This window comes from Benincasa hispida, chromosome 11 (assembly GCF_027475165.1).
Source record: "Benincasa hispida cultivar pf3 chromosome 11, pf3_genome.v1.1, whole genome shotgun sequence".
In the NCBI taxonomy this organism is placed as follows: domain Eukaryota; kingdom Viridiplantae; phylum Streptophyta; class Magnoliopsida; order Cucurbitales; family Cucurbitaceae; genus Benincasa; species Benincasa hispida.
The window spans coordinates 51,338,404-51,354,474 of record NC_143488.1 but is presented as its reverse complement, the minus strand read 5'-3'; the positions used below and the strand labels follow the sequence as shown (position 1 = coordinate 51,354,474).

Below are 16,071 nucleotides of genomic sequence, written 5' to 3'. Positions count from 1 at the left end.
ACATATGTTGTCCTTGATGTGGGCAAGAAAGGAATACAAAGAATATATAACAAAATTGAGAAAGAGGGAAAAGGAAACAACCCATCAGAATGAAAGGAAAATAACAACTTCAACAAATCAGATTATTTGGAATATATTTTTCTAATGTGACTTGGCGAATTGGCAGACCGCGTGAATTCTCATCCTTTATCCTCTTGACTTCTTCCAACTGTGAATTCTCTTGTGATAGGAACTATATATGAAAGTTTTATCAAACCATAAGAATAATATTTATGATATTATACCAAAACATAAAAATTAATTATAACTCTTAAGATCATAGGGACTAAATTCTAACTTTTTTTTTTCTTTTTTTAAATTATATAGACCAAATTTGTAATTAAACCTTACACATAGGTCAATATATCAAAAAAAAAAAAAAAAAAAAAGAGAAGAAGATGAGAAACAATAAATTTAAGGACAATTTTGTAATTTTTTGTTTAGAAACATCTTTCTAGTCACTTTAGACTAATTATTAACCAATCGAATTATTTCAAATGTGATATTTTTTTTGTTGTACGTTCAAATTTAAGCATTTTTAATTATTCAAAATCAAATTACGTTCTTAGATTAAAGATAAAAAATCATGATATATCGTCGAAATATCGTTTCTACATTAAAAAATAAATAAATAAAAATAAAAGTCGGTGATATTTTGTTTATCGTCGATATTTCGTCGATATTTAAAAAAAAAAAAAAAAAAAAAAATTCTGGGGCGCTTATATAATATATATTTTGCTTCTGATATTCCACTCAAATCACTGTATTTGCCAGGTTAGTGGAAGATAGGTCGCGAGTTCGATGCATGCATCTTTTTCCCGTTTTTTGTTTCATTACCGTCTCCCTCTTCATTCTTTCTTTTTTCTTTTTCCCTTTTCATATTCCAGTTATTTTTATTATACATATACGTGTGTTTCTCTCTCTCACATTCACGATAATCATTTCTCATTTTATCTATTTTTATTTATAATTCCCTCACTATATACTTCTTCTATTTTCGAATATTATATATAATTTATATTTTATTGTTATTTTTATATCTGTAGTTCATAATCTCAATCCCCTCTTTATCTCTTACTTATTTTTTTCTTTATGTTTTCAATTTTTTAAATTTAATTTTACTTCTTATAATATATTAAAAATACACATTTTTAATAAAAAATATTGTTTATAAACCGATTTTACTCTTGAACTAAATGGATCGTGCTAGATATTATTTTTATAATACTTTTTTGATTTTTCACTATTATCTATTATTTCATTACCAATTATATTTGACTTGTAATTATTGAAAAATTTCACAATATTTTTATAAATAATTTTTTTTAATAAATGAAATATTCCACAGTATTTTTGTAATTTTTCGTGATATGCATGATTTTACTCAAAATATTTATCAATATTTAAAAATATATCGATATATCCATAAATCTGATTACAATATATCATTGTCTTGGATAAGCAACTCTAATGTATTTCTTCAAGAATAAATAATTAAATCAGAAGTACATATATTTATCTAAAATTACTTAGAAGCTACACCAAAAGCATTTGGCCTTGCAATATGATTGTGATTTACTTAGGTGAAAATCCGAGAAAGAGCTACAATTCCTTCCATCACCAAACGGTTCAAAGGGAACCGACTCCTCGGAAAGATCTTTACAGAAACCTCAGCTCCTTATAATAAAATTTGCAAGTAGTTTCTAAACACTGTAAATTTCGAAATCAATAGAATGACAGAGACCCAGAATCATACAAAACAGAAACCACACCTTCAAGATCACCCATGTATGAAACATTGCACAACTGACTTAACAAGAAACAAACACGAAAACAATGGAAAAAAGATACACAGGGTATTATTATTCATGGGATTAATAATCTTCCCCTTCTTCCTCTTCATCGACATCTTCGGCCCCGACTTCCTCGTAGTCCTTTTCTAGAGCAGCAAGATCCTCACGGGCTTCAGAGAATTCACCTTCCTCCATACCCTCCCCCACGTACCAATGGACAAATGCGCGCTTAGCGTACATAAGATCGAATTTGTGGTCAATTCTTGAAAAGACTTCGGCCACGGCTGTGCTGTTGCTTATCATACAGACAGCTCGCTGCACCTTGGCGAGATCACCCCCAGGAACAACGCTTGGGGGTTGATAGTTAATACCGCATTTGAAGCCAGTAGGACACCTGGACAATTCACATGGCACAACTTTAATTCAGAGCATAACATTTAGAAAATTATGTATTCCTATGATCTCTAAGAACCTTTTCTAAAGTAAACCAATTAAACTAACATCCTTTGGGGAAGTTCACTTCAGGATGTATGATACTTTCCAGCTTGATCTCAATCATATCCTAAACATGAATAAATTTTTTATTTTCTGCAGAGGAATTTCCCATCATGCTACTGTTTATAGTAAGACAAGATAGCAAAATGTGCATCATACATTTAAACAATTTAAGCAATAAGATATGGACCATTGAAAGCACAAATATATAATTGGCTTCATAATCTAACAATACAGAGCAGTTAACTCACCAGTCAACAAATTGAACTGTTCGCTTAGTTTTGATGGTAGCAACAGCAGCATTCACATCCTTGGGTACAACATCTCCTCTATACATCAAACAACATGCCATGTACTTTCCGTGCCTTGGGTCACACTTGACCATCATGCTTGAGGGATCAAATACGGCATTGGTTATCTCAGGGACGGATAACTGTTCATGGTAAGCTTTTGCAGAAGAAATCACAGGAGCATAAGACGAGAGCATGAAATGAATACGTGGATAAGGTACAAGGTTAGTTTGAAACTCGGTTATATCCACGTTGATAGCACCATCAAACCGCAGGGAAGTGGTTAAAGAAGAGATAACTTGGGATATCAAGCGGTTCAAGTTGGTGTAAGTTGGTCTTTCAATATCCAACGATCTCCTACAGATATCGTAAATGGCTTCATTATCCAGAAGAACAGCTACATCCGTGTGTTCTAGCAGAGAATGAGTGGAAAGCACACTGTTGTAGGGTTCTACCACAGCAGTAGATACCTGCACACAGAGAATGTAGCATTTAAGAGTGATATTAGAATGATATAATAATGGAAAGTATGCAGATAAAAATTGTCAATTCAGTATTTCTCAGCAGAAACAGATTCTTTTTCTTTTCCTTTTTTACTGATAAGAAACCAACTTTTAATAGGAAAAACAAAAGATAGGCCTTTTCATAAATGTTTTGTCAACATTATTAATGAAAAAATGTGTGGTCTAAGATACCAAAGTCTTTATCATTTGTGTCTTACCTGTGGGGAAGGATATATGGAAAATCCAAGCTTTGACTTCTTTCCATAATCCACAGACAAGCGTTCCAAAAGTAATGACCCCAATCCAGATCCAGTGCCACCGCCAACAGCATTAAATACTAAGAACCCTTGCAAACCAGTGCAATTGTCGGCTAATTTTCGCACTCGGTCAAGGCATAGATCAACTATTTCCCTACCCACTGGAAAATGATGCAATGAAGTAGGATTAGTAATGAATGACCACAGTGAAAAAGGAAACTTTAAGAAAACTTGAAGGAATGGCAATACACGTACCTGTATAATGTCCTCTGGCAAAATTATTTGCAGCATCTTCTTTACCAGATATGAGCTGTTCCGGATGGAAAAGCTGTCGGTACGTCCCAGTCCTTACTTCATCGATAACAGTTGGTTCCAGATCCACAAATATTGCCCTAGGAACATGCTTGCCCGAACCAGTTTCGCTGAAAAACGTGTTGAAAGCATCATGTGCAACACCGATGGACGTGTCACTGCAGCGTACATAGGTAACAAAACATCATTAGAATAAGAGTTATAATTCATGGCAATTAGCCATGGCAAGAGCTTGAAAGGGAAAATAAAATCGAAGGAAAACTTCTTATGCCACTATCAAAGACACTAAATAAACAAAAGATCCATGCTAAAATTTCACTAAACGCCAATATTAATTAATTAATTCAACGAGAAGGTCCCTCCGATAAGATCCCAACAATTTATTTTCTTGAACCAAGAACCGGATCGAGGGCATCTATTCCCATCTTAACAGCGACATCACCACAAACTATCTAACACTAACAAACACCAAAGATTGGCCATTAGATTCGAAATTCCCAGAGAAAACGATTACCAAATCAATTGAGTTAGCTCGATGCAAATTTTCAATTCCAACGAGCACAGACTTGTTATTCAAATTGGAGAAGGGGATCCATAAAGGAACATCCAATTAAAATGAAAATTAAAACCCATTTCCAGATTCGTCCTTTGATCTCACAACAAGACTCGAATCGATCGATGCATCAAGAGATCAGGAGAAAACACCCAAAATTCAAAGACCTAAACGAAATCCACAATTGCAAAATAGAAAACCCCACAAATTCGATTCAGTCCCACTCCCACCCACCATACAGAGTCACTAAAACAGGGGAAATTGAATCTGACGAGTCAAAAACAAATCGAGGATCAATACTGATACATATGTGACATCAATTGACAAACAAAAGCAAACCCAAATCAAGAAATCAAGTAAGAAAAAGGAAAAAAACTACAAACCTGGGCATCAAACCATCCGGCTGGATGCCATGTTCGAGGCAATAAAGCTCCCAACAAGAATTGCCGACCTGAATTCCAGCTTGACCAATGTGAAGACTGATAATTTCCCTCATCCCGAATCCGAATCCGATCTCTCTCGAAGAAGGGGAGGGGAAGGATCGAGAGAAAACAGAGAGAGAAAAGGGAAAAGAGAGGAAGATGCTGCTGAATGTGATTGCCGGCTCGCAGAGGGCAAATAGAGATAATTGATTGAATAAATATCAATCAATTATTATTATAAACGGGAGATTTAGAAATGAAGAAGTTTGTTAATTGTTCATTGTCTCTATTGTTTTGTATTTTTAGGGTTAAACTTAAACCAAGTGTCGGTTTTGGGTGTGGGGATGACGGTAGTTTAGCTTGAGGTCCCTCCATTTTTCACCCCTTTCTTTCTCTCCTCTTCCCTCACGCGCCCTTCTTGCGCGTGGCGTTGACTATACAAAATTCTTTTTTCTTAATTAACAATGATTAGAGATCAAATTACTATTTTAATCCCCCCAAGTCCCCTATAATTTTGTCATCTTATCTTCATTCGACGCCTCACCTTTACTTTTACATTGAAATTTTCAAATCAATTGCTTCTAATTCGTACACTTCTATACTTTTTATTCACTAAAAATAAGTTTTAGTTCAACGATAACTGATAATTTGGTATGACCTTCTTTAAAGGTAGAAAGTTCAATCATCTACCTTTGTAATTATTATATTAAAATAAAATATTCACCATATAGTTTGATTTTGAGACGTAAAATTGTGGTGGTGGAAGGATGGGGACTTATATTGTGGTCGGCCTTCCTACCAGGACGTCTCCTTGGCTGAAGAGCCCCTCTATTAGTACTAGGAAGGGCACGTTCCACTAAACTCGAACTCGACCAAAAGTTCTAAAAACTTTTCTTCGAGATCTTTCTTTCTCTTGTATTTATCAGGGATGAGGAAGTGGAATCACAATCATTACACATTCTTTATTAATTTGATTTTTGGTGATGGCGGGAGGAATCCAAGACCGATCCATTTATTTTAAGAAGTCGGTTCATTGATTCAAGAACATCAATAGGATATTTTTATTTCTATATTTAACTTATATACATCTCAATTGATTTCAAGACAGTTATTCTAATTTGACAATTGATAAGTATCATAAAAGCTATATAAGATATTTTATATAAATGATTGTAAAAGGTTCCTTTCATTTAATGACCATATGGTGGTGGTTTAATGACCATATGGTGGTGGCTGTATCATATGTATGGTTATATGATAGAAAATTTGAGATGTTTTAAAATATAGAGAGAAATGGAATATCAAGTGAAGAAGGGATGGGGTTGAAAGATTCATGGTGAGTTGTCAAGACAAAAGAAGCTGACATTAGCCAGCTGTGCTTGTCTTTGTCCTATATACAACCCAACATCATCCACAAAGACAAAATATCTGATTGTTGTTAATATCATTTTTATTCCTACTGACACATGCAACAAACAATATTCTTTCTATAATTTAATCTTCAGCCAGTCCAAACTAAAGAATAAGAGCAAGTTCCATCAACCGTTTACACATGAACAAAAGGGGAAAAAACATTGAATTGATCAGTTGCCACCATTGAGTCTATTTTAACTTTGTTTGCTTAGTTGATTATGATAGGGCGATTGGTTTGATTGATTCAAATCTAAAGATATGATTTCCACCCCCCTTTCAACTAATAACTCGGTTCAACATAAATTTTAGTTAAAATCAAAATGTGTTTGATTTATTTTTTCAAGACTCTAATTTTATAAATAAGTCATTTTAGATAGAAATAAAGTGTTTAACAAATATTCAAAATAGATTTTGAAATACTTTTAAAGTATAAACAATTTTTACCAAAAGAGTTAAGAACTTGTTTAGATTCACTTGAAAGGAAAAAAAAAAACTCATTCTTATTCCAATACTTTTGATAAAAGCTAATTAAAATACACTTAAAAAGCTATTTCGAATAGTTGTCAAACACTCTAATTTCTTCTAAAATAACTTATTTTTTAAATTAAACACTTGAAAATATATTCCAAACACACCCCAGAAACTATAACACCTTTCTATTTAAAAACACTTTTAAATATTTAGAAAATCAATTCAAACTTCACCCGGCATCTTATCTATGCTTCTGCCTAAAATCCAGATACATTACAGAGAAAAGAGGGATCATACATGCAGCTAATTTAACAAACAGTCTAAGTGTAGCAGCTGGGGGCGTGGATCTACGTTTTGTCCTAAAAAAACATGAACAATGTTAAGTTATAACATGTAAACAGAAGTTGTCTTGTGTAGGTCTCTCTTCCAAGGTTCCTGTTCAGAGCAGTTTACGGTTACAAATGTCCAAATATTTACATTACATAGTAGCCTTGACATTGTAATTAAGAAAAGCTCCAATATCCTAAAGAAAGAATTGTCAGTGAATCAATCGCTTAACATCCAAAGAAGGGTCCAAAAGCAATCAGGGAAGTGCAGACCATGTAAAACATCATTCAGCTTCAACGTACATTCTCCTTTTTCTCACCCTCGCAACCATGTGTTCCTGTATGACGAGTTATCACGCAGAGACGCATCGTGGGGTTTGTATTCCATTACATACCCGTGTGGGAGCTTTAAGTGCCTTTTGATTGAATCTCGCAGACCCATCACTGCCTGGTAAGCAATAACCATACATTAATTAAAAACTCATGATCCCGTTTCCGACTTATGTGTGGTGAGTAGCATTAAAAGATCATGTTACTGACCTGATGATCAGATGCATTGCGGTTCCAGACGCTCAAAATATCCTCGTTGAAACGAATGCTAAGCACGGCACCACATATGTTATCGCCAAAATCAAGTTGGTCGCCCACTAATGCAAGAACCTGCATAAGGTAGCTGAATATCAGCCTTCCGTAAATAAAAGGAAACATCCATTCGATGGAATTACAAAATATCAGCATTCGGTGAATAAAAGCCACGATGCACAGAACTTATCCATTGGAAAGTAGCTGAAAAAGGAAACATCCATACCACCATCAATGTGCATGTGAATACGACCAACTCCCCACTGTAACTAATACTTCGCGGTTTTAGGGTTTTTTTTTTTTTGGGGGGGGGGGGATCTACTACTTTTATTATTACTATTATTATTTAAGAAAATGAAGATATTGAATAATCATACAACAGTATTTTCAGGCAACTTCAGATTTCAACAATCAAGTTGAGAACAGTTAATTAGGAATTAAGAAACCCAAGGGAAAAATAAATAACTAATGGCATATTGATCCATAACGATGTCCTTTTTGCTATCACTTACCAAATCTTCCCAAAATCGGCCAGATACAACTTTCTTAAATCGTATTATCCACTTTCCACCATTGCAGTTGGCAGAATCCTGAAAGATGGTTGCATTTGCATTGAAATAGGAATTAGACTCCCCAATAAGCCGAGAAATATAAAATTCCAATACAATATCTTAATTTACGAAAAAGTGCAGAAAGTTCACTCCCTAGTAAGCCTAATGAAAAATATGCATCCAGCATTTCTTGATGTATTACCTCCCAGAGTGGACGGATTCCTTCCTTAAAAAGATGCAGATCTGTCGGGCTTGGCAATGACGAAGGACGAGCCAAATGGCAATAGCTTACCCAAAAACCTTCAACCTACATGCATGAGGAAAACAAAGTTCAATCATTTGAAAAACAAATAATTGTAAAGACTCGTAAGATAACTTTAGTATAAGAATAGTTTTACAAAAATCAATGTTGACAAATCATACCGAGCTGAAGTCCACAATCTTTTTTATGTTGTCCTCATATGACGTTTGAGTCCGAACTCCAGGTGTTCGACGGGTGTACCAAAAAGCAAACTTGTGCTAGATGCCGGAACAATCCAAATTAGTCAGTTGCACACAAAAAAACTGATCTTTCTATAAGCCACTAACCACACCAAAACAAACTAACTTTTTAGACACTTTCACTTTCCAAATTCTCTAAAAAGGTGGTGACATGAAAAGGTCTAAAACACCCACAATGCAAAATAATAAAAATAGTAAACACCGGGAAATCTGAAATCTCCAAACCATAAAGTTAACTTCATCTCAGAAGTTTCAAGAAACGAAAGTACCAATATGGTTCAATAGAATATGAACAGGTCAGTTTCCTATCATTGGTGCACAACAAACAAACAAAACGGCCGAACACTCACTACAGACCTTTTTTTAAGACACAATGAGAGAATTTTTCCATGCCTACGATGCAAAGAAGCTTATGAGAAAGCACTTTAATAGGTGTTAACTAAAGAAAATATTAAATCAAAATAGAGAGTTGAGAAACTATGTGTAGGTCGAAAACAGCAGAAATCCACAATCTACAGAAATTCCCAGATGAGTTTAATAGAACAGCCTTCTTTCCACCCACCATTTGCAAAGATTCGGGCAAAGAAGTTGAGCATCTTTTGTAATATCTTGAAGGAAAGACTTGAAACTAAAAGAATCCAAGAAATCACAAGTCAGACTCCATTTATCTTCTATTGGGTTGAAAATGAACTTAGCGAGGACATCAGCATGTACTTCCCATTCGTGATTTCCTTAATTATTCAATTGTTTTTTTTCTAAATTTAAAATTTCAAGAGTTCGCGGAGTTCTAAATTCAAAGTGATCTGTTTTGGAGATCCTAAATTTTGTGTTTTAGCCATTGTCAACTATATAATAACCCTTAAGAATGAAGGTCTTCAGCTTGATAACATCTTTCCAAGGACCTTCAGAGTATTCGGTAGCCAGCAAAACTGACCACCACTATACTTTGGAAATGCTAAAAAGGCGTAAATCTCCTCCAAAGAGCATATTTCTCAAAGGAAAATCTTAGTAATTGCCATTTGGTGAGGAGAACATTCCTTGCCAGTTCCCACAACCAAATTAACCTTGTGCTAACCAACTAAATGAACTTCTCAACAGAGCATCCATCCCAATTGAGATCTTTCATGACCTTTTCGAAAGTGGTATCAACTTTAATAGGGGTGGACAGGTAATAAGTTGGAAAGTGAGAGAAAGAGATATACTCGCAACAAGGTTAATCTGCCACCCTTTAGAATGAATATTGCACTTCCAAAGTTAATTTACCACCATAAGAAAAAAAGTTCCACTTCTAGCCTCAAAGTTTGCCTTGGATTTTATCAAAAAAAAAAAAAAAAAAAACAGGGGATTCATCCGCAACTTTGTGACAACTTTGGATTTTAGCCTCATACTCCTCCAGTCCTCCTACTAGTCTACACAACTTGATAGGTCTACTCTCCTTCCAAATCCACCTAATTTAATAGATCTCTACTTGCTTGCCGCATCTGGAGCACTTTTTGCCCAATATGGGGATTCATCCACAACTCTCACTACTTTTGTTCGAAATCACTAAGAATCTCACTCACACAAGTAGGTCTAGACCATGGTTTTAATACCAATTGATAAGGACATTGAAACCTCCACCTATCTCCACAATGGCATGATATTGTCCATTTTGGGCATAAGTCCTCGTGGCCTCGTTTTTGGAACCACCCAAAAGGCATCACACTAACGGAGATAGTTATCCACACTTATATACCCATGATCAATTTCTTTCCTAACCAATGTGGGACTTTGTTTGCACCTAACAGTGCATTATGTGAGTGGAGTTTACCACCTAGGTTTCAATGAGCTTGTGATCCTTAGTGTGCCTTGCTTTAGACAACATCAATATACAAAAATACTAGGTGCACACAACAATCTACCATTTCAAAAAAAATACGACTTATGCATGACAAACACATCCAATAAATAATCCTTCAAAAATGATCATGAACAGATATTCAATACACATTTTAATATTTTCAACCAGTGAATTATACGATATAGAAATTTAGATGAACACATTTGAATTCTCATTGTAATATACACTTTTAGGCTAATGTAAATATTATGAGGAAAATTATATTTCAATAAAGATAACGTTTATCAAAAATAAAATGAAAAAAAAATACTCAAACAGATATTCAAGAAGTCTTCCAAGCAAAATAACTTTCTTCACAAACATCATCATTTTTCTATGTCACAAACATCATTATTCCATGTCTTCTCACGCTACTTCATTGGGTTTAATAAGCAGGCTTTATCGATTCTCGTTCTTTGTTTCCCCTTTTGAACGTTTTGTTTCAGCTACCTTTTCTTAAATAAAAAAAATTCTTGTCAATCATTGAGAACTTAGATGAATCCAGACTCCAAGTAGAAGATTACAGGAAAATATAACAATACCATTCATATAATAATTGGAAAAGGACTTTTGAATTGGCACACCAAGGGGTCACGTGGAATTTCAGTCTCCACCTAATATATTCACTAGAAAACTTATCTTCAAACGAACTATTTGTTTCTATCAACCCAAATTTCCCAAAACAGTGCTTTAGTTAAATTATTCAATAAATAAACGTTAAACTTTTGCTTTCTTTTAAATATGAGCCCACCAAAGAACAGAAGCAGATTTTTCTTAACACTATAAAAAACTTGAGGAATTTCTAAATTCCTGCACTGCAAAATTCCAAATTTTTCTGCTAAAGGAGCCTGAAAGAAAAATGTCCATATTATCTTTGCCTGTCTTTGAACATAGAACACATGTACTCAGATTAATAACCCAAAAAAGACACATTCTCTGAAGCTTTTCTGCTGAGTTTACTCCTCCAAAAGCAAAATGTTAATCGAGAAATTGAACTTCCTTGGGCTATTGGCACTCTAAATAGCATGAAATGTCTCCTTTGGAATTAAAGGGCCAACCACAAATTCTTTAATAAAAAAGTTCGCTGAAAACGTATCTAAAATTTTTAGCTCCAAATTCTTCCATTAATCTTTGTAAAAGAATTACACTATTAACCAGTCAGATGCAAAAGATTACAAAATTCTCCCAATTCCTCGTACTAGACATTTATTCTAGTAAGTAGTTTCCATTATGTTTTCTCATCCCACAAACCAAAAAAAGAAGCTTACTAGTGCAAAAAAGGAGGAAAAAACCTTCAAAGAGATGAACATGGTTTTCTGTTTCCATTTGTTTATTTACTTATTTCTTAGAATCATTTTTGAACAAGATATGAAACTTGAAAATTCTGCCAATTCCTTGTACTAAACATGTATTCTAGCAAGTGGTTCCATTATGTTTACTCATCCTACAAATTTATTTTTTTTTATTTTTTTATTTTTTTATTTTTAATAGGAAGCTGATTTGTGCAGGGGGGAACTTTTCAAGAGATGAAAAGGGTTTTGTATTTTCATTTGTTTATTTGCTTATTTCCTAGGATCTATTTTTTTTAGAATCTAAAAAAGTAGTGTATAATATTTCGTCCAAAAAAAAAAACTGTGAATTATTTACCATTACCTTTTCTCCTAACCAGAAGCAAAGTTTTTCATTGATAAAATGAAAAGACAACAATACTCAAAAGATACAAACTCCACGAAGGAGTGAGAGAAGAATAAAAAGATTACAGAAAAAAATTAAGCATATAACCAGAAAATAAAATAATGGAAAGTGATCCAATCAAAGAACATTTAAGAATTAAATAACCAAGCTAATCCACAAAAATCAGCAATGAAACCATCTTCCTGCTTTGAATGCAAATTTTGAAGAGTATGAGCCAAAAGAATATTGACTAATCTCTCAAAACCTCTCACTCTACAAAATGACAACCCATTTCAATGTACCAAAAGAAGTGTGCTTCCAAACATCACCTGAGAAAATGACCCCAAAATGCCATGATGCAAGGAACTCATAGGAGAATCCTTTGATTTGATGCAGAGACAACTCTTCCACATTTAAATTCATATACCAACAAAGCGTCTAATCAACTAAGAGCTAACAACTCTTGCTTAAGGTTACAAAAATAATGATTCCAGGCAACTCTTGTCCTTTCTTAACCCCTTTTACCTTTGCTTTTGTAGCAGCCATGGTTAGACCTTGCTTGAGAAGCCGACCTCCTTCGAAGAAACTTCATCAGAAACTTTTTAACGCTAATCTTTTGGAACAATCCCCATGACCTCTGATGATTCGTGATAGAAACTTTACTGAATATGTAGAAAGATAAAAACCAACTAATTCTGTACTCGATTACCATCTGACTTTAATGATGAATTTTTCAAATCTGAAGACCACAACTTCTAGGATAGATGAGAATTTGTTAGGTACTAGAGTGGAGGAGGACGATGAAGTTCTTGATTAGAATTAGTCTCTGGGTCATTTTTAGAAGAATCCTCCTCTTTAAAAATTAAACCTAAAACTTCAGCATAAGATTCCTCACTAACATCATCTAAAGATTTTCACATTATGTGTAAACTGGACTCCACACCACTCAGGCTGATGTCAAACTCCCCATCAGAATAGTCGAACCGTGAAACTGAAAAAATGTAAGGAATTATGGATGTACCTTTGGTCAAAACAATCTCCAAACTCACTGAATGGGTTACTTTACAGCTGTTATCCTTGAGAACTAAAGACTATGAAGGCTCAATAGGTGAAATGATTAGATTTGTTACTTGCTGTGCAAAGAAAACCAAAAATCTTGACCATGATAAAATAAATAAGACATTCAAAATCACATCTACTGGTGCCCGATTTGACACGGTTAATCAGCTTAAATGATAGTGTCCATGCTAACCAGGTGGTCAAGATAAGACATACACGCATGGGACATTAATTATTACCATTGAGATTCTTTTGGATTGGAGTCCCATCTTGTAATTGGGTGTGCAGGTTGTTTTGTCTTTTGGGCTTGCCTTGTATTCCCTCGTATATCCTGTCATCTTTCTCAATGAAAGTTCGATTTCTTAAGGAAAAACAAAAAAAAACAAAAAAAAAACAAAAAACAAGAAAAAAACAAAAAACAAAAAACAAAAAACAAAAAGCAAATCGCCACAAAAGGCTCCTTGTTGTACCTTGTAACATAGAGATTGTCTCGGGTACAATTTTCACAGACAATGTGAGAAGTTATTTTCCTCAAATGCAAATTTATACCCCTCTTCACAAATAAAACACCATGAGGTAGGACAGTTATCCGGCTGACAGCTGAGTTCCGACAAACAGGCACAAGAAGACTCTTCATTTCTTCAATCAATGAAATCCTAATTACACCGTTCTGTTTATAATTAAGCTTAAGTAATCAAACAGAACAACCTTGAAACTACCCAACGCATCTTGCCTACACCCCTCCCCCGCTGGGCAAAATACTGATAATGAGTATCAATAGCGAAAAACTAGTGATGATACTCTATTCATCTAAGCACGTGTGACTGGGAGTAAACCAAATGAACATAGGGGATCATTTTAACAACATTTCCAACTTGAAGATCCGATAATAGCACAGTAATAATGGTAGACGCGCCAATTCTTCGAGTAGATCAAAATTCAGATACATTATACGCACGTATTTGTGTCTGCAATAGAGAGATAAAGAGAGAGAGTACCTTTAGGGGATGAAGACCATCTTTAAGGTCTCGAGCTACGCGTTCACTTAAATCTTCAGCTTCTTTAGCATTTGTGTCATCGGAGAGTGAGGGTGGATGAGAAGAATCAAAAAGTGGTTGAGCAGAGTTGAGCTTGTTGTTGTCGTTTGCAGAATCAAAGTCCCTCTTCTCGCCTACCAACTCCATTGACAGCTTCTTCTTCGGTCTTCGTATGCCCTAAATTTGCCCTTATCACCAACTTTGTGCGTCCACGAGACTGCAAATTAAGCAGACCGACACAGAACCGGAAAGGGGGAGCTCTTGGTATAACAAAACTAATATAAAAATAAAAACTATTTTACGGCTGTATGTGTAAAAAATAATAAAAAGATATATAATCCAAAGAAAAATATCTTTTGATCCGCGGTTTTGAGTAGGGACCCGATGATCCGAAAAAACCAATCAACTCAACACAATCCAATCTGAGTTGGGTTAGGTTCAAATAAATAAAAATTTTATGGGTTGGATTGGTTCATGCGTTCACCTAATATAACTCAAACCAACCTGAATTTATTATTAACTTTAAAATATATATTTTTTATTACTTATAACACAATTATTTATACATATATTAATTTTAGTTTTATTTAATTCCAATACTTTTTGAATAATTTATTTTTCAACAACTCTTAAAAGTAATTTCTTTGCACTTTAGAAAGAAAATTTTCCCTATATAAATAAAAATTGAGTTGTTAATCTTAATTCAATATATTAAAATAATTAAATTAGATTTTTACATATTTACGTTTTGCTTATTTTTAGAACAAAATTTTAAATAAATGACCCGATTAACCCGAATCAACCCAACCCAAATATTTCATGGTTGGGTTGGGTTGGGTTTCATTTTTTAATAAAGGTTATTGGGATTGAAAAAATTTACAACCCGAACAATTGGGTTGGGTCTAAAAAGTATTTCAACCCAACCCAACCCATGAACACCCCTAGTTTTGAGTTTATAAAGTCTATATTTCAAAATGTTACTGTTTTTAGTTTATTAGGTCCAATATTTCAAAATGTTACACATATCTATGGCTATTTGGGACATAGAGTTGGTTATGATAATTTGTAGTTATTGTAATTTGTTAGGTTATAACCATCATAGATTAGCCAAGTGTTAAATATGAGGCATGATTTGAAATTTGAGTTGTTCTGAATCCTATGCACAACCTTCCGAGGGGATCATCATGAAAAATGACTAGCTAGTATCGCCTAAAAACGACAGCAGACACAACATAAAAATCTCACGGTTCAAACTAATGGAAGAGACCGTATGATATGTTGACACATTTCCTACACCCACTTACTGTGAACTACTTCCTCTATTCACCTTATTATTGACTCATGCAAACACTTTCTGAATAGAGCAGTTGTGATAAAAAGTGACACAAAGCCTAGCATCCCTATAAAAATACCACTAGATCGAGCACCAGTGATTTTGTATCCGGTCAAAATCTTGGTCAATTGATCGAATTGGGTAGTTCCAGTACGAGCAGGTGTGAACTTTTAGAGACGTGAGAGCTAAAAACAATATATCGTATATATTATTAATCTCCCATTAAAGTGTTCTAATTATTTGGGTCTCTCTTGTACTTAAATATATTTCGATTAAAAAAAACACCCTAAATCTATGTGGTTTATTCAAGTCTAACGTTTATATTTGGATTTAACCTACAATGTCTAAGTTATAAAACCTTTTTATTACCTCACACCGCTCACGCATGCTCATAAAACCAGTTAACAACGCTCAATATCTCTGTTATAATCCCCAGGTAGCAGGTATTACGTTAACCGTCAACTTAAGTACCTTCAGCCTTAGACAGGATTATAGACCGATTGAGTTTGTAATCGTGTTTTATAAGATAATGTTGAACATAAAAAAAAATAAATAATGTTTATGCTATGTCTCGCTTATGC

The 16,071-nt window shown here is 34.1% G+C and overlaps 2 protein-coding genes across 5 annotated transcripts; both read right to left on the bottom strand.

Annotated features, from left to right (window-relative positions):
* Positions 1-1,589: 1,589 nt before the first annotated feature.
* LOC120090429 (tubulin alpha-5 chain-like) lies at positions 1,590-5,026 on the bottom strand. Its single transcript, XM_039048089.2, has 5 exons — positions 4,626-5,026; positions 3,633-3,847; positions 3,339-3,538; positions 2,579-3,087; positions 1,590-2,226 (listed from the first exon to the last, which is right to left on the bottom strand). Exons 1-5 carry the CDS (start codon positions 4,736-4,738, stop codon positions 1,914-1,916), a joined length of 1,350 nt encoding a protein of 449 aa, XP_038904017.1. The 5' UTR covers positions 4,739-5,026; the 3' UTR covers positions 1,590-1,913.
* Positions 5,027-6,900: 1,874 nt separating this feature from the next.
* On the bottom strand, positions 6,901-14,469 carry NCBP (Putative cap-binding protein). Of its 4 annotated transcripts, none has more exons than XM_039048191.2 (7): positions 14,119-14,440; positions 13,360-13,458; positions 8,431-8,526; positions 8,210-8,314; positions 7,969-8,046; positions 7,415-7,534; positions 6,901-7,322 (listed from the first exon to the last, which is right to left on the bottom strand). In XM_039048191.2, the coding sequence occupies exons 1-7, from the start codon at positions 14,302-14,304 to the stop codon at positions 7,191-7,193; spliced, it is 816 nt and encodes a 271-aa protein (XP_038904119.1). In that variant the 5' UTR covers positions 14,305-14,440; the 3' UTR covers positions 6,901-7,190. The 4 variants fall into 4 exon arrangements, with proteins under 4 accessions (XP_038904119.1, XP_090162835.1, XP_038904121.1 ...); XM_090306709.1 differs by having other exon boundaries at positions 13,591-14,428; XM_039048193.2 differs by having other exon boundaries at positions 13,360-13,451; positions 13,591-14,395.
* Between the last annotated feature and the right edge of the window lie 1,602 nt (positions 14,470-16,071).